The sequence below is a fragment of the Lissotriton vulgaris genome, unplaced genomic scaffold (assembly GCF_964263255.1).
Source record: "Lissotriton vulgaris unplaced genomic scaffold, aLisVul1.2 SCAFFOLD_4030, whole genome shotgun sequence".
Classification (NCBI taxonomy): domain Eukaryota; kingdom Metazoa; phylum Chordata; class Amphibia; order Caudata; family Salamandridae; genus Lissotriton; species Lissotriton vulgaris.
The window spans coordinates 1-22221 of NW_028241172.1; the positions used below are offsets into that span (position 1 = coordinate 1).

The 22221-nt window shown below is 36.9% G+C and overlaps 1 protein-coding gene across 1 annotated transcript; it reads right to left on the reverse strand.

Moving 5' to 3' along the window:
• Positions 1–586: 586 nt before the first annotated feature.
• Positions 587–12794, reverse strand: LOC147672096 (uncharacterized). Its single transcript, XM_086948037.1, has 2 exons — positions 12690–12794; positions 587–8619 (listed from the first exon to the last, which is right to left on the reverse strand). The coding sequence occupies exon 2, from the start codon at positions 8578–8580 to the stop codon at positions 2122–2124; it is 6459 nt and encodes a 2152-aa protein (XP_086804163.1). The 5' UTR covers positions 8581–8619; positions 12690–12794; the 3' UTR covers positions 587–2121.
• Positions 12795–22221: the final 9427 nt, after the last annotated feature.

The following is a 22221-nucleotide window of genomic DNA, read 5'->3' on the forward strand; positions in this document are numbered from 1 at the left end:
TTGCTAAAGTATGTTTTTGTAAAAATGAACACTATAATGTATATTGAGATAATATTTTTAATTTAAAATATTTTTTTTTATATTTCGCTTTCGGTGCGCGCACCGGTGCGCGTACCGTCAGCGCACTAACAAAAAAAAAGAAAAAAAAATGAAGGAGGGACTGTGTAATAGATAGTAAGACAGATAAAAAGTGTAAAAGGAAGTAACTGAGAAAAGAAAAATGAATAAGGGAGCAAAAGAAAGAAGAAATAGGAAGAAGACTAAAGCAGAGGTTAAGGGAGATTGTAAATGGATGTTGAAAGTAAAAAGAAGGACAGTTAAGTATGGGAATGTCAGGTAGTGACGGAATCAGAGGAAAAGAATAGCAGTGATTGAGGGAAAGTAAATATCAGTGAATATAAGTAAAAAGGGGTGAAAGAGGGTACATGTAAGTGAATAAGGGTAACACATGGGGAGTAATAGAGACAAACAAGAGAGAGAGTAAAAGAAGGACTGTCACAAAGGGACTAAGTGAACCAGTAAAAAAGGTAAGTGAAGGAGTGTGCATAGGCAGAAGTACTGAAAGAAATTGAATGTGGTCGGAAGTAAACATGGAACAAAAGAATAAGTGAGGGAAGCAAAGTAAGGAAATAGGGGTGCGGTAGGGTGACAGAAAAATAGTGAAAATAAAACAAAAGGTGATAACAAAAAAGATTTTGTAAACACACTTACCATATAATCAATGCAAACTTGTATCTATGAAAGATAAAAGAAAAAACACGTTATAATTTCTTAAAAATATATAATAAAATAGAAACAACAGTTCATGAGGTTTAAAAATCTACAAAAGTTTACTAAGAAATGATGCAATAGTGAAGGATACAAAAACAGAAAGAAAGTAATGTAGAAAGAGAAAAAAAAAGGAAAAAGAAATAGAAAGAGAACAAATTCCTAAAGGTAAATAAGATACTAAAAGAATGTAAGATATCAAATCAAAATCAGTAAAGATAAGAAAATAAAAGAAAAATGAGTGAAAAGGAGAGAAGTCTGATTGAGAAACTATAAATAAAAAAGAGGAATAGAAGATGATTGAGAGTGAGTGAAGTAAAGTAACAGAGTGAAGGGATGAAAGGAATGAAGTTAGTATAGAACGATGGATAAAACAGGAGTGAGAGAGTAAGTACACAGAAAGACAAAAGGAAGAACTAAGTGAACTACAGTACAATGGATGCGAAAGAAAAAAAAAGGAGAAAAAGAAAGAGAGGGTTAGGAAACTAAAGCAGTGGTACTGTGAGAATATGAAAAAGATAAAAAGTGGTGGAAGGAACAGAGGAAATGCAGACAGTTCCTATTAGATTAAGAAGTTGTGAATGAAGTGCACTAAAGAAACAGCGATGAAAAAAGAGTGTAAATTAGTAAAGAGAGGTAAATAAGGGTGAAAAAGAAAATGAGTATAAGACAATGTGAACACAATATAAATTACACAATGCAAACTACACAATAACTTCTACAATATGTTACATTATTTATTTTTGCTGTTCTCAGAATATATTGAATTTCACTTAAATTAGTGAGATCAAAGTCTTCATCATATAACAGCGGGAAAAAAAAAACACAATCTAAAAGATTGTGTTTAAAAAAACCCATTCAAACATACATCTCATATAAGTACACTAATCTTTGATTCACTTACTTTTCCGTGAGACCAAATTGCAGATAGTGAAGGTCCTTTTGGTGGAAAAAAGTCTGCTGTGCTCTATAACTTCCATTTCATCGACTTCCTATGAAAAAAGATCTAACAACATCATATGTTACACTTTCCTCACGGCCAATTTGTGTCAGATATATCAGTATTTTTTACTTTGAGATCCACTTAAAGTATCTACATGAGATTGCAGATAGTGAAGGTCCTTTTGGTGAAAAAAAGTCTGCTGTGCTCTATAACTTCGATTTCATCAACTTCTAACAACATCATATCTTACATTTTCCTCACGGCCAATTTGTGTCAGATATATCAGTATTTTTTACTTTGAGATCCACTTAAAGTATCTACATGAGATAAATAATTTCAAATATTAGATTAACTAACTAACTAACTAACTTTTATTAACTATTCCCGTCTTCAAAGGCCAATTCCCTTTACTAAAACTTTGGTTTTAAAAACACTAGATAAGAATTTGTAGAGTCATAAGGCAAACGTTGTTTATAAGTTAAATGAGAATCATTGCAGTAACTCCATCCATTTTCAGATTTTAAGTAGCATGTATAATGTCCTGAGGTGGTCGAAGATCCATCATGATAAATAATAGCTTCAGTTGTAAAGGTCCTTCCAGAAATTGATAACTGAGAAGCCACAAAATTTTTGATAGAAGTTGTCAATTTAGTTCCATCAGGTCTACATCGTTGGAAAACTAAAATAATATACTGCCCATACCTTTGTATAAATAATGTGGACAGCATTGTACAGTTACATTGGGTACACACCATATTATGATCTGCTGCTTTAACTAGATTTTTAAAAGACACTGATTTACAGTCTGGTAAAGTCAAATATATAAATCTTTCAGTGTCTATTGTAGTAGTACTTGATAAACTACAATTGTGGCAGTCATGCTGCCATTGATAAGAAAGACTGAAAAGATTATCTACATCTACACCTTCATCTTCCAAAACACCAAACATATACATTAAAAATTCCTGACAATCCTGCTGAATGTTCTGTGAAAATTTATCTTGACCAGAACACAAATCTAAAATATTTCGAATTTCTGTTACACTTTCTATTTGTGCTGTAACACTGCTACATTTCTGAAACACAGAATTCAATAAACCACACAATCTTTGATCCCGATTTTCAACAATCTGTTCTTGTAAACTTTTAAGAAAAAAAACAACATTAACCACTACATTAGCATAGCAGTTGACACCAGAACTGTTTTCAAACTGAAATCCAACAACATTTTCTCCACAATTCTTTTTCTTCCTGTTTTCAATTACAGTTTTCTCTACTTTTTGTCTTTTTGCAACTACCTCACTACAATTATCCTCATTTCTTCTTTTTCGGCCTACCACACGTTTTTCAAACAGAGGATATTGAGGCAAATGTGGAGCATACTCTCTTCTTAACCTATTGTATTCTTTAACACAATCTAGATCGGCAGAAATCTTTGTCTCATCACACGCAATCAAGTACAATCCTGATAAAGTTCTGACTCGAGATAATGCCACATATGCCATACCCTCTTTAAACACAGATCTTCCAATGTTCACCAATGCACTATCTACACTTAAACCTTGAGATTTATGAATTGTCACTGCATACGCCAAACAAACAGGAAACTGTTTTCGGCGAACATATAAGTCTTTTACAAGTAAAAATCTAGCAGAACAACGACTTATTTGTTGTACTTGTTCAATGCCATCAAATTTTATTTTTAAAAATTCAATTCCATCTCTATTTCTGTAATTCACAAAATCAACAACATAACCCATTGCTCCATTTACCAGACCGCTTTCAACATTTAAATTCCTTCTCAAAATGATACGACAATTTAAACACACATTCAGAGTCTTTTCAAAACCAGCTGTTTTTGAAATACTTTTCTCCAATGAATGCAATTTAGTTTTCAAATTTTCTGACAAAACAATTGTTGCACCCATATGCTCTATTTTATCTATTGCTTCCAGTTTCACAATCTCTTCATTTTCTAAGTCTAACATTTTTTGATTGAAGATGGAACATTCTTGCAGAGTTGGCATCAAACATATCCCAGATTTCTTCTCAGTCATTTTTTTAAAAATATTCTCTGGAAGAATGTTTTCATTTGCATACAAATTTGAAATTAATCGACTATGCAAAGCTTTTTTCCCTTTCTCAGTCATTTTTCCAATTCTTACATCTTGTAGAATATTTTTATAATCTTCATCCTTGGCCTGTCGCATATTTTGAAGCAGTTCAGCATATTTAAAATTTAGCCATATATTAACATTTCCAATGCTTCCAAGGGACTTCCTGGTATCTTCATGCGTGAGCATTTTAAACACTGGTTGTCCTTTTACTGGAGTCAACTGCAATAGATCTCCAAAAACAATAATGTGTTTTCCTCCAAATAACACATCATAGTCTGTTTTAAGAATTTCTTGCATTCTCAAATGCACAAAAGCAAGCATTAGATTTGAGACCATGCTTACTTCATCTATGATAAGAAGTTTCATTTTCTTCAAGACTCTTGAAACTTCAGAACACGCATCTCCAGATAGCTTGTTGTAATGCAATTTATTATCATGTTCAACTGGCAGCATCAATAAACGATGTAGAGTAATCCCTTTAATGTTATGTGCTGCCAGACCAGTTGGAGCAGTTACAACACAAGACAGTGGTGAATCAGTCCTTTTCTGCAGATAACTTGCAACGGCTTTAATTAGAAAACTTTTTCCTGTCCCCGCTTCTCCACTTACATACAGTCGGACAGGGTCAAATAATATACATGAGCACTCTTTTTTCTCATGTCTGAATCCATGTTCAATCTGCTCTGTGACTTCATCATATATCTTTTTCTGCTCAATGTTTAGTTGCGTTACCAAATCTTCTAAGTTAACTCCATCCTCTTGAGCTTGTTCCATAGCTCTTTCCACCTCATCCATGGCAGTGGCAGCTTCATTTTGGATAATTGGTCCTCCTAGTGGATCCTGGCTCAATGAAGTAGAACTCTGACTATCTTGAGAACTGTTTCTAGCTATCTCTTCAGCAATTGTGGTTTCTTGCTCCATTTCTTCATTCAACATTTGCAGATAATTTAGAAAAATAGGACATTCTATGGTATCCTTAGTTGCATTAAAAGAGTCTTCATAACAGAGAAAATCTCCAAGTAGTTCCTCTTCTGTACGCCATGGCTTAAAGAGTTGCAAAAGAGCTAAATAGTAAAATTCTCTTTTGTCTGGAACTTCACAACTCAATTTTCGATGATTAATCAAATGGCCTTTTTTCTGCTTCACTAGACATCCTTCATAGCCAATGAGTGCATATTTTCCATTATTGATATCTTCTGTGATGTTCCTCTTATAACTGTAGTTTTGAAGAACTTCATACAAACATGTGTTCTCAAGGTGAGTACTTCTATTTGGATAGTATGTATCCAACATATTTGTCTTCAAAATATCTGTACTGTTTGGTTCTTTTTCCGCCAAATATTCAATTTCTTGTACAGATTTCAAAACTCGGTTTCGTGTTGCAGCAAGACCAAGACTCACCCAAATGATTGTTCTTGATTTGGCATAGAGACTTGCTGATGATAACCGATCAGAACATTCATATGCTCCAATTTCTCGATGCGACAACATCTTCAGACTGAAACTGTATAATTTCTTGCTTAGACTCTTTTCATGTGAAATGTCCTCCCACATTTCCTTCAGTTCTGTCTTTTCTTTTTTGGTGATGTAAGATGTCACATATCGAGCCACAGCAATAGAGTTGTCAGCAACGAACTGAATATCCATGTTAGCATTCCACATGGACAAAATCACTGGGTTGTAATCGTTGATGTACTTAGATTCTTCATTTCTTTTCAAATTATATGTGTTTTTGGGAGATTTTCTCGTCACAGTATGTCGTAGAGATGACATCAAATTATTTACTCTTCCTTTAGAAATCACTGGTCGAGGAAATGCAAAACGACATTTCGTGTAGTACTTTTCCTTGTTTTTAAATTTTCGACGACAGTACTTTCCACAACGATGAGATTGAAAACGTAAAACTTGTTGCCTTAAATTGTTTTCTTCAGTAGATTTTGGAACAGCACATGTTGAATACTCTTCAATGAAACTCATCACTGTTTCATCTGAATCTGATCCAAATTTGGGTGCATCTTTAATCCACAACAACATATGTATATGAGGAGCACCTCTCGCTTGATATTCCTTCCTCCAAAAGAAATCCAAAACCTCTCCAAGGGGAGGATTTTTTTTGTTGGTAATAAAAGACATCATAGCTTCAAATCTATGATTAAAATATCTGCAAACATTCACTGGATCTAAAGAACACAGTTCTCCTGGTGTTTTCAATTCTATATTTGGTATGTTTTCATTTGCCTCTCGTAGAAATTGAAGTAAATCGTCCCAGGCATACTCAGCACAGCTAAGAGTGAGGAACCATGTAGGAGTTCCTAAGTTTCTTAGCATACATTTCAATTCTCCATGACGACGAAACCAATACTCGTTGGTTCCACGTTGACATGCCATGAGATTGATTAGCTGAGATTCCAAAATACTGTCTTGCAGATTAACTTTCTCCATAAAGTCCCTTGCACATACATTTTGCAAATGAGGTCCACTTTTTAATATATGATTAACTGCATAAGAAAGCCCAGACAAATCACTTTCAAACAGTAGATGAAATAAATATGGAATGCATTGACGAAACCTTGGATCTTCTGCATATAATCTTAGAGTCCGGTATTCAGCTGCAGGAATTTGAACTGGTCGATCATCATATCGTCCACCACAACCTGTTGGAAATAATTGTGGAAAACAACGAGCTTCCAAACTTTCTTCCCATACACTAATGGGACTTCCTTTTGCTGCCTTCATTTGAAACAAGTCAATTGCATTTCCCATTACTTCTTTGGAATGCAAAGGATGAACAGTATAATGTTCATATATTTCTTCAGTTCTAGACACATCAACTTTTTCAATTTGACCAACTGAAGAATCACTATCTTCTTCTGTAGCTGTTTCCTCTACTCCAACACTTACATGTTTGTAGTACTCATTGTTTTTAACTAAATACAACGTTGCCTTCTTGACTTTTTTAACATCCACTAAATCTTGCCAAATTTTCTTACTCTTTGTTGGAACCCCATTAACTAGAATAACTAAAGGATCTTCTTCTACTCTTTCTACACCAATTGTATTAATATTTTTCTTTACATCTAGAGGCAAATAAACAACTCTTCCCTTTAATCCTCTCAGTAAATCTGATGGAGGCAATTTCCCTGTCTTAGGCTCCATGCGAACAATAGCCTGAAAAGGATGGACACATTGAATCAAAATAGATTCATAAGTATTTAGATCCATCAATTCAGAAGGAATATCTATCAACTGAAGATTATTATAAACTGCTCTTGCAGGCATTCTATTTTCATTTAATTTTTTCAAACAATAAGTGCAAATACGCTGATCCAAACTCAAATCAAAAGAATTCTCCACCAACAAATAACTTACAAAATCCTCCCATTCACTATTATTTTCCAATTCACTTTTTGCATATAAATCAACTAACCTAGTCTGAATTTTATAATGAGTCCGTCGACAACACACACAAGTTACATTAGGCCTCTCACTTGATTTCACCTTAAACTTGATAATTTCCTCATCAAACTTTTCAATACTTGAAATTTGTCCATTATCTTCTGCATTACCATCCATTACTATATCTATTTCTACACTGTCCTCTTTGTTCCCAAAATAACAAAACTCAATTTCTTCACAAATAGTCTTCACATCCACTTCAGATCCATGCAAAAGAGCACTATTTAACTGTTTAAGCTTAAGTGCAGGACTTTTTGCATAATACAACTTCCTCACTAATTTCCTTACGTTATTATGATGCACTGCTAACATCCTAAAATGATGAAAAACACTCCGACAAACTTTTCTAGAAAGACATGCTAGTGAATGCCCTTGCAAACCTGTGCTTTCTCTCACTCTGCAAGGATCTAACTCTTGCAGGATCTTCATTTTTTGTTTGAGACTTTTTTTACTATATGTACGTAAGAAATTTCGAAGCAAATCAATTGATTCCTGTCGCACACTACAAATACTACTGCATTTCCATGTGTACACTGGACCCTTAGTACGTCTCCCTAAAACTTCATCAGCTAAGACCTCTTCTGCATCTCTAGATACAAGTTTCTCTTTTTCCATCACACAACTATCTTTCACCTCATATGCACGACCACTGGTGTCAACTGCATGCACCAAATCATTTTCCTGAAAGTAACTCTCCTCATTAAAAAAAGGCTCAGAACTTGAACTATGCATCCATTCACCAGAAAATACTTCACAAAAATTACTCCGATTAATAATTCTTTTCCATCTACTGTTCGATTTGAAAACATCCATTGCCTTATTAAGTATCCTAATTCTATTGATTATTAAAATAAATAATTTTTTCTTAACTTCAAAAGCCTGATCAACAATCTTTTCTACACTTTTCTTTTTCTTGTAAAAAGCAGCTTTTAGTTTACTTTTCTTTTCATTTTTTAGCAAATTTAAAACTACCCTATTGCGAAACATTCGCCTACGAATGTCCCTAAAAACATTTACCCTTCTATTGCTAACCATTCTCTTCTCTCCTGGTCCAATGGAAACATTTTTTGTGGGCTTCTCTTTCCTTTTTAGATTTGTTGACTTTTTCTGTATATTCACATTAGCAATTTCATTTTTTTTCCTACGACATATGTTGCGAAGAAAAGACTTAATTGGCTTACCAGAAGCTTTTCTGGTGTTTTTTGAAGTAGTTGTTGAAGAGGATTCCATAAACTCTGTTGTTGATGTTCTCCTTTTCCGTATGGTATTTTTGATATTTCTTTGCCTTGAAGGCATTTTTGCTTCCTTTTCAGAAGTTGATTTGAATCTGTTGTTCTGTTAAAAAAACACATGAAAGACCACTATTAGCAAACAACAAAGTAATGTTAAAAAGCAAACAATATAAACAATAAATTGCAACATATTTAAGTTTATACAATAGCAACACATGGCTTTATTTTTAAAGGCCTTGCGCCACCAGTGCGTCACTTATTACCCATGTTTAAAGTCAAGCATCAGCTGCACATGGCATTCATAAATAAGGGCCAAATGCAAATACCAATCAATTGCACCCAAAAATCGATTTTTCAATAACATGTAAGAAACACTGCGCAAAACCTAAGTACAACCACTCAATATCATCAAACAAAGTCAGGGTCTGATTTATAAAGGCCTTGCGCCACCAGTGCGTCACTTATTACCCATGTTTAAAGTTTTGCATCGGCTGCACATGGCAATCATAAATAAGGGCCAAATACATATACCAATCAATTGCACCCAAAAATCGATTTTTGAATAACATGTAAGAAACACTGTGCAGAACCTATGTACAACCAATCAATATCATCAAACAAAGTCAGGGCCTTATTTATGAAAGCCTTGCGCCACCAGTGTGTCACTTATTACCCATGTTTAAAGTCATGCATCAGTTGCACATGGCAATCATAAATAAGGGCCAAATACATATACCAATCAATTGCACCCAAAAATCGATTTTTCAATAACATGTAAGAAACACGGCGCAGAACCTATGTACAACCAATCAATATCATCAAACAAAGTCAGGGCCTTATTTATGAAAGCCTTGCGCCACCAGTGCGTCACTTATTACCCATGTTTAAAGTCATGCATCAGCTGCACATGGCAATCATAAATAAGGGCCAAATACATATACCAATCAATTGCACCCAAAAATCGATTTTTCAATAACATGTAAGAAACACGGCGCAGAACCTAAGTACAACCACTCAATATCATCAAACAAAGTCAGGGCCTTATTTATGAAAGCCTTGCGCCACCAGTGGGTCACTTATTACCCATGTTTAAAATCATGCATCAGTTGCACATGGCAATCATAAATAAGGGCCAAATACATATACCAATCAATTGCACCCAAAAATCGATTTTTCAATAACATGTAAGAAACACGGCGCTGAACCTAAGTACAACCACTCAATATCATCAAACAAAGTCAGGGCCTTATTTATGAAAGCCTTGCGCCACCAGTGCGTCACTTATTACCCATGTTTAAAGTCATGCATCAGTTGCACATGGCAATCATAAATTAGGGCAAAATACATATACCAATCAATTGCACCCAAAAATCGATTTTTCAATAACATGTAAGAAACACGGCGCAGAACCTAAGTACAACCAATCAATATCATCAAACAAAGTCAGGGCCTTATTTATGAAAGCCTTGCGCCACCAGTGCGTCACTTATTACCCATGTTTAAAATCATGCATCAGTTTCACATGGCAATCATAAATAAGGGCCAAATACATATACCAATCAATTGCACCCAAAAATCGATTTTTGAATAACATGTAAGGAACACTGCACAGAACCTAAGTACAACCACTCAATATCATCAAACAAAGTCAGGCCTTATTTATGAAAGCCTTGCGCCACCAGTGCGTCACTTATTACCCATGTTTAAAGTCATGCATCAGCTGCACATGGCAATCATAAATAAGGGCCAAATACATATACCAATCAATTGCACCCAAAAATCGATTTTTGAATAACATGTAAGAAACACTGTGCAGAACCTATGTACAACCAATCAATATCATCAAACAAAGTCAGAGCCTTATTTATGAAAGCCTTGCGCCACCAGTGCGTCACTTATTACCCATGTTTAAAGTCATGCATCAGCTGCACATGGCAATCATAAATAAGGGCCAAATACATATACCAATCAATTGCACCCAAAAATCGATTTTTGAATAACATGTAAGGAACACTGCACAGAACCTAAGTACAACCACTCAATATCATCAAACAAAGTCAGGCCTTATTTATGAAAGCCTTGCGCCACCAGTGCGTCACTTATTACCCATGTTTAAAGTCATGCATCAGTTGCACATGGCAATCATAAATAAGGGCCAAATACATATACCAATCAATTGCACCCAAAAATCGATTTTTGAATAACATGTAAGGAACACTGCACAGAACCTAAGTACAACCACTCAATATCATCAAACAAAGTCAGGCCTTATTTATGAAAGCCTTGCGCCACCAGTGCGTCACGTATTACCCATGTTTAAAGTCATGCATCAGCTGCACATGGCAATCATAAATTAGGGCAAAATACATATACCAATCAATTGCACCCAAAAATCGATTTTTGAATAACATGTAAGGAACACTGCACAGAACCTAAGTACAACCACTCAATATCATCAAACAAAGTCAGGCCTTATTTATGAAAGCCTTGCGCCACCAGTGCGTCACTTATTACCCATGTTTAAAGTCATGCATCAGTTGCACATGGCAATCATAAATAAGGGCCAAATACATATACCAATCAATTGCACCCAAAAATCGATTTTTGAATAACATGTAAGAAACACTGCGCAAAACCTAAGTACAACCACTCAATATCATCAAACAAAGTCAGGGCCTTATTTATGAAAGCCTTGCGCCACCAGTGCGTCACTTATTACCCATGTTTAAAATCATGCATCAGTTTCACATGGCAATCATAAATAAGGGCCAAATACATATACCAATCAATTGCACCCAAAAATCGATTTTTGAATAACATGTAAGGAACACTGCACAGAACCTAAGTACAACCACTCAATATCATCAAACAAAGTCAGGCCTTATTTATGAAAGCCTTGCGCCACCAGTGCGTCACTTATTACCCATGTTTAAAGTCATGCATCAGTTGCACATGGCAATCATAAATAAGGGCCAAATACATATACCAATCAATTGCACCCAAAAATCGATTTTTGAATAACATGTAAGGAACACTGCACAGAACCTATGTACAACCAATCAATATCATCAAACAAAGTCAGAGCCTTATTTATGAAAGCCTTGCGCCACCAGTGCGTCACTTATTACCCATGTTTAAAGTCATGCATCAGCTGCACATGGCAATCATAAATAAGGGCCAAATACATATACCAATCAATTGCACCCAAAAATCGATTTTTGAATAACATGTAAGGAACACTGCACAGAACCTAAGTACAACCACTCAATATCATCAAACAAAGTCAGGCCTTATTTATGAAAGCCTTGCGCCACCAGTGCGTCACTTATTACCCATGTTTAAAGTCATGCATCAGTTGCACATGGCAATCATAAATTAGGGCAAAATACATATACTAATCAATTGCACCCAAAAATCGATTTTTCAATAACATGTAAGAAACACGGCGCAGAACCTAAGTACAACCAATCAATATCATCAAACAAAGTCAGGGCCTTATTTATGAAAGCCTTGCGCCACCAGTGCGTCACTTATTACCCATGTTTAAAATCATGCATCAGTTTCACATGGCAATCATAAATAAGGGCCAAATACATATACCAATCAATTGCACCCAAAAATCGATTTTTGAATAACATGTAAGGAACACTGCACAGAACCTAAGTACAACCACTCAATATCATCAAACAAAGTCAGGGCCTTATTTATGAAAGCCTTGCGCCACCAGTGCGTCACTTATTACCCATGTTTAAAGTCATGCATCAGCTGCACATGGCATTCATAAATAAGGGCCAAATACATATACCAATCAATTGCACCCAAAAATCGATTTTTCAATAACATGTAAGAAACACTGCACAGAACCTAACTACAACCACTCAATATCATCAAACAAAGTCAGGGCCTCATTTATAAAAGCCTGGCGCCACCAGTGCATCACTTATTACCCATGTTTAAAGTCATGCATCAACTGCACATGGCAATCATAAAAAAGGCCAAATAAAAATACCATTCATTTGCACCCAAAATCGATTTTTAAATAACATGTAAAAAACACTGCGCAGGACTTATATACTAACATACAATTTCACTTCTAAAACATAACTATCTGCTTCCAAATATTCTCCATAGAGAAAATAAATCTCTATCTAAATTAAATGAATCATTACTTACCTTTAGAAATGCTTTTGGAGATTGAAAACAGTGTCAGACACACACACCAATTTTTCTTTAGCAGAGGAGAAGGTGTGCTCTCAATACACTGAAACCAAGACTGGCATAGAAAATCTCTATCTTTGTACACATATGCCTTAATTCAACCAATGAAAACTCTTCCCTCACTATTTTCAAACCAACACCCATCCCCCTCTCAAACCTTTCTATCTGTTACCATAGCAACTCCCTCCTAACTGAACTGTAAGGTTCAAAAGTTTATCTTACAATGTTGCAAATTAACTCAGCAAGGATGTTTGACCTGTCAATACAGCAGCCTATACAGGGTATTTTTGCTTTTGGTGACTTTTTTTAAACCATTCAAATTGCTTCTTTCACACAACATAACCATACACCCTAACTTTCAGTTTTCAACTATCTGAATCCACCAATCATTGCTAGTGATTCAAGAGCACAGAAACTCCACAATTATTTTTTTGTGAACTCCTACTGTTCCAACTGCCATTTCATTCCCACACTTCATCTGACTGGACCAGAACCTTCTCACATCATGTACTCTGTTTGGGTTATTGGACATAGCTACATCCACTGGGCTCAAAGGTATGCAGCTAGCAGAAATTTTCATAACCTTGATTTATCAAATGTGGAAATCAAGTGGATTGGCCACAGAGGATTAAAATGTCACCAATTGATACCATTGGTGAAAACCTTTTTGCATCTGCCAGAACCTGACCTTATAATTGTGCACTGTGGTGGAAACGATCTAGGCACATTAACTGGGGTAGGTCTGGAAATGCTATTAAAGGACACCTTTCATCAATTGATGATACTTTTTCCCCACACTGCCTTGGTATATTCCAATATATGCCAAAGACAGAAATGGAACTGGTCCAACCAATTTGGTCCACAATTTGAGAAAGCACGGAAACATGTAAATAAATCTGTTTCTGCTTACATGAGAGACTATGGAATGGGTTCATTATACAATAATAACTTGCGTTACAACATGCAAGACATCTACAGAGGAGATGGAGTGCACTTCTCAGATGAGGGGAATAGAATATTCCTCCTGAATTTAAGAATGTGTATTGGAACCTACTTGTAGGTACCTAAATCAACCACAGAACCCAAAAGCTCTTTTCAGAGCTACCCTAACTCTGATCATTCAAAGCGTTTATTTTTTTCTAACTTTTTTCACTATTTTTCACCAAAGTACGCTTTCGGGTACGCTTAAAGGTGCGCGCACCAGGCGCTACCCCCGCGAAAAATTAAAGAATTTTTTTTTTTTTTTTTACGTTTATGAGCCTCCTAAGCCCCCCTCAGAAAACCTAGAGGGTCAAGAAGTCTCTACAGTTCCCCCTTCTATCCATTCCGAACATTGTTTACCCTCCATCTTGTGTCTCGATTGTTCCGAAACACAAAATGGAGGACTCCCGTAACGCTGCCAGTGCGCGTAAAGGAGCGCGCACCCCTAAGCGCTCGTTAAAAAAAGGTGGGAAAGTAATTTACGGAAAACCCAATGGAGACACTTTCATCAAATATAGAATACGCCCTACTACATAGCAGTCCCTACCATTTGCCCAAATTTGGTGAAATTCCATTGAGACATTTAGGCTACAGGCCTGTCTAAATATCCTGAGGTAAATTACATGACAAAAACACACTTGTAATGTTAGAATTTACAACCAATTAAAAAGTATCTCTCATTTTCTACGATTATTTCCTGACGTTTGATTGGTTAAGTACAACAATATATATAAAAGAAGAGAGGGAAACACAGCCATTTTGACTACTGCTTCCTGAAGTACACTTGAAAACAAATTTCACTGACAACTTCAACTAATTTCTCTAAGGTAACTTCTAATTATGGAAGTATATTGTACACGTTAAGTTTATTTCTTAAAAAATATTCTGTTAGTGATATGCTATCCCTCTTTAATAGTTAGAGATAGAGATAGACTTCTCTGTAATAGTTATGGATTGAGTTAGGCTTCTCTGGTATACTAGCTCTACTAATATAGTTAATTTATATGCAATTTTCAGAAAGAAAATGGAAGGAGAAAATAAGGCAAATGATACTTCTATCAAAGTAAAGGTGGAAAAACCAGAAGATGAAAAAAAAGAAGTTGATTTCATGGATGACTCTTTGGATGAACAGTTTATAGAATGTTTGGAAGAAATTGAATCATGTACATATAATTATGAGGAAATTCCGGACAATATTATGTTAGAAATTTTATTAAATTATGAAAAAGAATCAGAGGAATAAATTTATCTTTAATAATTTCAATTGTTTCAGACAATATTCTTTTTTATATGTAATTCATGAAGTATTACCAAAAATGTTTAAAATATAAAGTGAGACTTATAGTATACTGTTCAACTATTTTTCTGTTACATAGTAAGTTTACTCATAGTTACTACCTTTCTCCCACTATATTATCTCATATGAATATTTTACACCTCATTTTCATAAGTGAACAGGATAGACTACTCATGATCCCCTAGAAATTCTCAGGGAGTGCTTAAAAGATCTGTTTCTCCTTTCCAGACAGACTATATTATGAATTCCATATACCACAAAAAATACAATAACAACATGCAAGATGTCTACAAAGAAGATGGTGAACATTAAATTTAAGTCTCTTCATTAGTACCTACATGTAGGTACTTACATAAAATAAAAAAATAAAAAAAAAAACAATTCATAAACATACAATTTTTGAAGTGATTATTTTTCCATAGTACCCTCCTCGATACGCTCCCCGGTGCGCGCACCAGGCGCTTCCCCCGCGAAAATCGAAAAAAAAAAAAAAAAATTTGAGGCCCCGCGGGGCCCTTTAATGGCCCCCATATCAAACCTAGGGGGTCAGGGGGGGTCTACCCTGCCCCCTTATGGTCAATTCCACCCTTTGTTTTTGCCACCTCTTATGACTAGATTTTACCGATAGACAAGATGGCGGCCGCTCCGGACTGTTTAGAATGTTTACAGACAACTGAGAGCCAATCAGCTTTCTGCGCGCAAGTCGCGTGTCGCGCCGGGAGCGCTCACCGGTGCGCGCACCGGAGAGCGCCTATAGATATATATATTTTTTTGAACGTTAATTTCTCAAAATCCACTGAAGCACATATCTTGAGACATAGCAAAGGCACATCGGGCTACCAGTCCCTACAATTTTGCCAAGTTTGGTGGAAATCCATTCAGCCGTTCGAGCTAAAAGTGAAATCGACCGCCCTATGGAAATTAACATGGGGAAAACGCGTTTTGGGACCCCCCTTTTATCTCGGCCCCCGCTTGACGAATCCCCCCCAAACTTTCAGGGAAGGACCGGACCGCCATGAGACCATTTTCCTGAAAATTTCAGGCAGATTCGTCAACCGGCGCCAAAGTTATTCAAAATAGAATGTTGAGATTTAACATTGAAAATTATCCTAACTATAACTACCTACTGGCGACCGCCAGTAGGTAATATATACATATATATATATATATATATATATATATATATATATATATATATATATATATATATATATATATATATATATATATATATTACCTACTGGCGGTCGCCAGTAGGTAGTTATAGTTAGGATTGTTTTCTATAGGAAATCCGCAATATTCTACTGGGAATAACTTTGGCGCCGGTTGAGGAATCAGCCTGTAATTTTCCTTAAATTTGCCTCTCTGCGCTCCGCTCCTTCCCTGAAAGTTTTAGGGGGATTCGTCAAGCGGGGGCCGAGATAAAAGGGGGGCCCCAAAAGGTGTTTTTGCCATGTTAATTTCCATAGGGCGGTTGGACTCACTTTTAGCCCGAACGGCTGAATGGATTTCCACAAAACTTGGCAAAATTGTAAGGACTGGTAGTCCGATGTGCCTTTGCTATGTCTCAAGATATGTGCTCCAGTGGATTTTGAGTAATTTAGGTTAAAAAAATATATATATATCTGGGCGGAGCCTAACCACACATCTGATCTGATTGGCTGTCAGCACTTCATCCAAGAAGTGTTGGCAGCCATCTTGGGACCAATATACATGATAGCACCTCATTAAAAAGCATTGTAGTTAATAGAGGGTTTTAGGACTTTAGTTACATTATAAATCATTTGTTGATGGTACCATACTCATTTTAGGAATTGTGGTGTGTTCAAAGGAGATTTTACCATGTGAAAAAGCCTTCTGCTGTGATATCATGAATCATGCTTGAAAGAAAACTAATATCTCATGATTTTTCCACAGTGGTTTGGAAGGGGATCTATAAGCTAAACTGAAAGCATATTTTCTGTAAATTCACATTATCTTTCTCAGTCATGTGAGAATGAAGTCTGACATTCTCAGTAAAACATGTACATCCAGCAAGGACAGAGACTGTCAGTTGATTCCTTTGTGTTCTACTGCAGCCTCCTAGAGTGTTCTAAAGAACAACTAGAGCGCTAACAGTCCTACTTATTACAAAGGTATAGCACACCTGAAGCCATCATGATGGGAATAAAGTGGTAACTCTTAAAACATTTAATTTAAAAAGGAACCAAATGAGGGGGTATATTATGCCATAGAAAGTATTATTAGTGCTGCAGAAATAAAAATTAGGGCACATTTTGAGTGACTTCTCAAATCTTCTTCTATTTCATTAAAAAATTCTGACATGCAGTCTCCCAAGATGGCCACCAGAGACAAAAGAGCCCAAATGTAGCCCAAATATCACCCAGATGTAGCTTAAGTATAGCCCAATGACAGAATGTCCCAAAGTGTTCTAAAGAACAACTAGAGCGCTAACAGTCTTACTTATGACAAAAGTATGGCACACCAGAAGCCATCTTGATTGGAATGAAGTGGTAAGTCTGAAAATATTTAATTTAAAAAGGAACAAAATGAGGGGGTTCATTTTGCCATAGAAAGTATGATTAGTGCTTCAGAAAGAAAAATTAGGGATCATTTTGAGTGACTTCTCAAATCCTCTTCTATTTCATTAAAAAGAATTCTGACATGCAGACTGAAACATGCACTTTGAATACCAGCAGCAGACTTCCCTGGTGAGCAGTAGCATTACTACAGTGATCTAATGAGCAACTAGAGTGCTAACATTCAGAATTTATGGCAAATGTGTGGCACATCTGAATGCCTTCTTGATGGAACCAAAGTAAACAAGCATTGAAAATGCAATAGATCTCGCCCTCGTTTAAGTTAAAGCCATTCTGTTTGTAATGAGGTGGATTTTTAGCTTTGCTTTTATTAGTGTTTTTCAAACTTTCATGTAAATAACATGCAATTGTATGCATATATGTATATGTATGCATGCATTTATATTTGTATTTATATAGATATACAGATTATATATGTTTATATATGTATGTATATATATATATACATACACATATATATATATAAATGCATATGCATATATATATGCATATATATATGTGTATATGTGTGCATGTAGAGAGAGGTAGAGGTGTAGAGGTAGAGAGGTAGAGGTAGAGAGGTAGCGGTAGAGAGGTAGAGACTAGTAGAGAGAGAAGTAGAGAGAGGTAGAGAGGTAGAGAGTAGAGAGTGAGTAATAGAGAGTAGAGAGTGAGTAGTAGAGAGTAGTAGAGTGAATAGTAGAGTGAGTAGTACAGAGTAGTAGAGAGTGAGTAGTAGAGAGTGAGTAGTAGAGAGTAGTAGAGAGTAAGTAGTAGAGTGAGTAGTAGAGAGCAGTAGAGAGTGAGTAGTAGAGAGTAGTAAAGAGTGAGTAGTAGAGAGTAGTAGAGAGTGAGTAGTAGAGAGAGAGAGAATAGTAGAGAGTAGTAGAGAGTGAGTAGTAGAGTGAGTAGTAGAGACTAGTAGAGAGAGAGTAGTAGAGAGTGAGTAGTAGAGAGTAGTAGAGAGTGAGTAGTAGAGAGTGAGAAGTAGAGAGTGAGTAGTAGAGAGTAGTAGAGAGTGAGTAGTAAAGAGTGAGTAGTAGAGAGAGAGTAGTAGAGAGTGAGTAGTAGAGAGTAGTAGATAGTGAGTAGTAGGGAGTGAGTAGTAAAGAGAGAGAGTAGTAGAGTAGTAGAGAATGAGTAGTAGAGAGTGAGTATTTGAGAGTAGTGGAGTAGGAGAGAGTAAGTAGTAGAGAGTAGTGGAGAATATTCCAAAGTTTGGCACGGCACCACTTGCACAATAAGTCCAATCAAATCATATCACTTAGAGTCCTTATTGAAGCGCTGAATCTTGGTGTATATTCAAATGCTTTTATTTTCTTTAAGTTTATGTACCACAGCCCGCCGAAACGTTTCGTTCTGTACAACAGAACTTCTTCAGGGCGTTCTTATTTTCTTCAAGTTATGTCGGTATCCTGTCATATAACTAGATATTTCTTCCAAATGTTAGACGAGACGTAAGTACATTCTTATTCAAAGTGACTAGGTATCAATTTTACCCACACAATTCGGGCAGACTCGAGTAATTTATAGCATCCTCAAAGTCAGTCTTTCAAAAATTCCAAAGTATAGGACATGATAATCCAAATCCAAATGTTTCTCAAGAAAAGTCATTTTCAATCGTTCAGAATATCGGTGGTTGAGCAGATATGACCCAGGGACCCCCAGTATGCAAGGGAAATTAGTCCCCCTCTACAAACGCGCCAGTGTCCTGCGTTGCAGAGAGGTGTAAAAAGGGGCATAGCCTCATTACACCTTTGTGCAATGCAGCCCCCTGGCGCATACTGGAGGTTCCAGGTGGGCTAGTTGGCCGCCAGGGACCCCTAGTATGCAAGGGGAATTAGTTCCCCCTCTTCAAACATGCACGGGGACTGCGTTGCAGAGAGGTGTAAAAAAGGGTGTGGCCTTATTACACCTCTCTGCAATGCAGCCCCCTGGCACATACTGGAGGCTCCTGGTGGGCTAGTTGGCCCCCAGGGACCCCCAGTATGCAAGGGGAATTAGTCCCCCTCTACAAACACGGCAGGGGGCTGCGTTGCAGAGAGGTGTAACAAGGGGCATAGCCTCATTACATCTCTGCAATGCAGCCCCCTGGCGCATACTGGAGGTTCCAGGTGGGCTAGTTGGCCCCAGGGGCCCCCAGTATGCAAGGGGAATTAGTTCCCCCTCTTCAAACATGCACGGGGGCTGCGTTGCAGAGAGGTGTAAAAAGGGTTGTGGCTTCTTTACACCTCTCTGCAATGCAGTCCCCTGGCGCATAGTGGAGATTCCTGGTGGGCTTTCAGGCCTTATATAGTTAGGAATTAGCATTAAAAAAACCTTTGAAATTCATTAAAAAAACATAGGTTTCAGGCCTTATATAGTTCGGAATTAGCATTTAAAAAATCTATGAAATTCACTGAAAAAACCATAGGTTTCACACCAGTTATAGTTAGGAATTAGCATTTAAAAATCCTATTAAATTCACTGAAAAAACCATAGGTTTGACACCAGTTATAGTTAGCTGGAAATTTTACTGACATAAAACCATTGAATTTCCCACGTTATAGTTAGTTGGACTCACTATAACTTGCGCGCCTGCAATGCACTGCTGATGACGTCACATATTACATCACTCATGACATGGTCAGTGACATCACTCATGACATCACTGATGACACCATCCTTGTGACAGAGTGACAGACCTCCTTTCAGTGCAATGTAACCCTTGGAACACATATTAAAAAATAGAACCTAAAATTTTCAAAAAAATAGAGATACCCATACCAGTTACAACAACCAATTCAGTAATACCACCATCTATACACACATCCACTCATTCACCAACAGTTCTATATAGTCACTCATACATATATTCACTCATCATATGTAGTGAAACACCTATACATCCTGTTTCACACCGACAGTCATCCAAAGGTTACTCACACACATAATCACACATGCAAATAAACTATTGAACATCCATTTATTTGTATATACAGCTATACACACACTACCACCTTACTTCTAAGGAAACTTACACATACTTACTCTCTTAAACAATCACTTATAGAAACACATACTTATTTAAACAAGAACTCTTTCAATCTCTCACTCTCACATATACTCACTTATATACATCAATACTCACATATACTAGATTAAAACATATGTAGTTACTGATAAAGACACTAGTGAGACAGTCATTCACTCACTAACACACACATATACACACTCATCCACCCATACAGTCCTGCACATATGCTGTCTTCAAAACACGTACAAACAGTGAGTCAGTCATTGATGTATCTATGTGCTAAGTAACACCCCCACCAAACCATACAGACACTCATACTGATACTAAAAAACATCTAATAATCCATATACACACACATCTAGCTACTCACCAACCCATGCAGCCACTTATACACAAAGTGAAACACTGATACAAACATTTAAATATTTAAACAATACTCGCTAATATATGTATTCACTAAGATACACTTAATAAGCCAGTTAACCAATCAAATTTGTTTTAAAAAAAACATCCATTAAGACACTTATTTAAACATTTATTCTTCCATCGACCTTTACATATACATATATAAAACATATTTATTTTTCAGAAAGATACACATTCACTGGATGGTGTAATCAGTGACGTCATGAGTGATGTCACTGACCATGTCATGAGTGATGTAATATGTGACGTCATCAGCAGTGCATTGCAGGCGCGCAAGTTATAGTGAGTCCAACTAACTATAATGTGGGAATTTCAATGGTTTTATGTCAGTAAAATTTCCAGCTAACTATAACTGGTGTCAAACCTGTGTTTTTTTCAGCTGCCCGTGAGACTCTTGGCACTGAGAAAGGCATAAGAGATGCCGAAATGCATTCGCCTGTTAAGAGAGCAAACAATAGAATAAAGAGATCTCCCTGTCAACCCCCTCTGTGGCCTCTGCTCTTTTTCTGAAGGAGTTGCTTGTCATATTTTGCGCATATGCCAGAGACGCGCTCCAGAGGCCCCCGCATCCTGAAGTTGGCCTTGGCTCCACTGGCATCTGCTACGGCGAACTTTTCACATTTCCAGGGTACTGGATCTCCAAGGCCCACCCCCGGGGCCAGAAGGAGATGGGGCGGTGAGGGAGCTATTTCAGCTCCACGCTGGGCAAGATTGTATCCACGGTCTAGCCCCCGCCGAACGGATTTCTGTGCCATGGAGGTTGATGCGGTTGGGGGACCCAGGGGGACACTGACATTTCATCATTTGCAAGGGATTAATGCTGGAAGACATCGAGAAAAGCCATTTTCCGCAAAGATTAACTTTTAATCACCCGCCTTTCTCACCTGGATCCCTGTTGCATTCTGGGACTTGTGGTGCACGAGTACCGAGTGCACTGCGAATGGAGAGAAAGGACACTGTTCCCGAGGGCGGGGCGGACCTGAACCAATCAGTAAGGGGCTTATATTTAAACATGATGTTACCTGCAGTTGCCCGTGAGACTCTTGGCGCTGAGGAAGGCATAAGAGATGCCGAAATGCATTCGCCTGTTAAGAGAGCAAACAATGGAATAAAGAGATCTCCCTGTCAACCCCCTCTGTGGCCTCTGCTCTTTTTCTGAAGGAGTTGCTTGTCATATTTTGCGCGTAT

Coding starts and splice junctions, on each gene's coding strand:
- LOC147672096 (XM_086948037.1), bottom strand. CDS start 8,580: ATGCCTTCAAGGCAAAGAAATATCAAAAATACCATACGGAAAAGGAGA.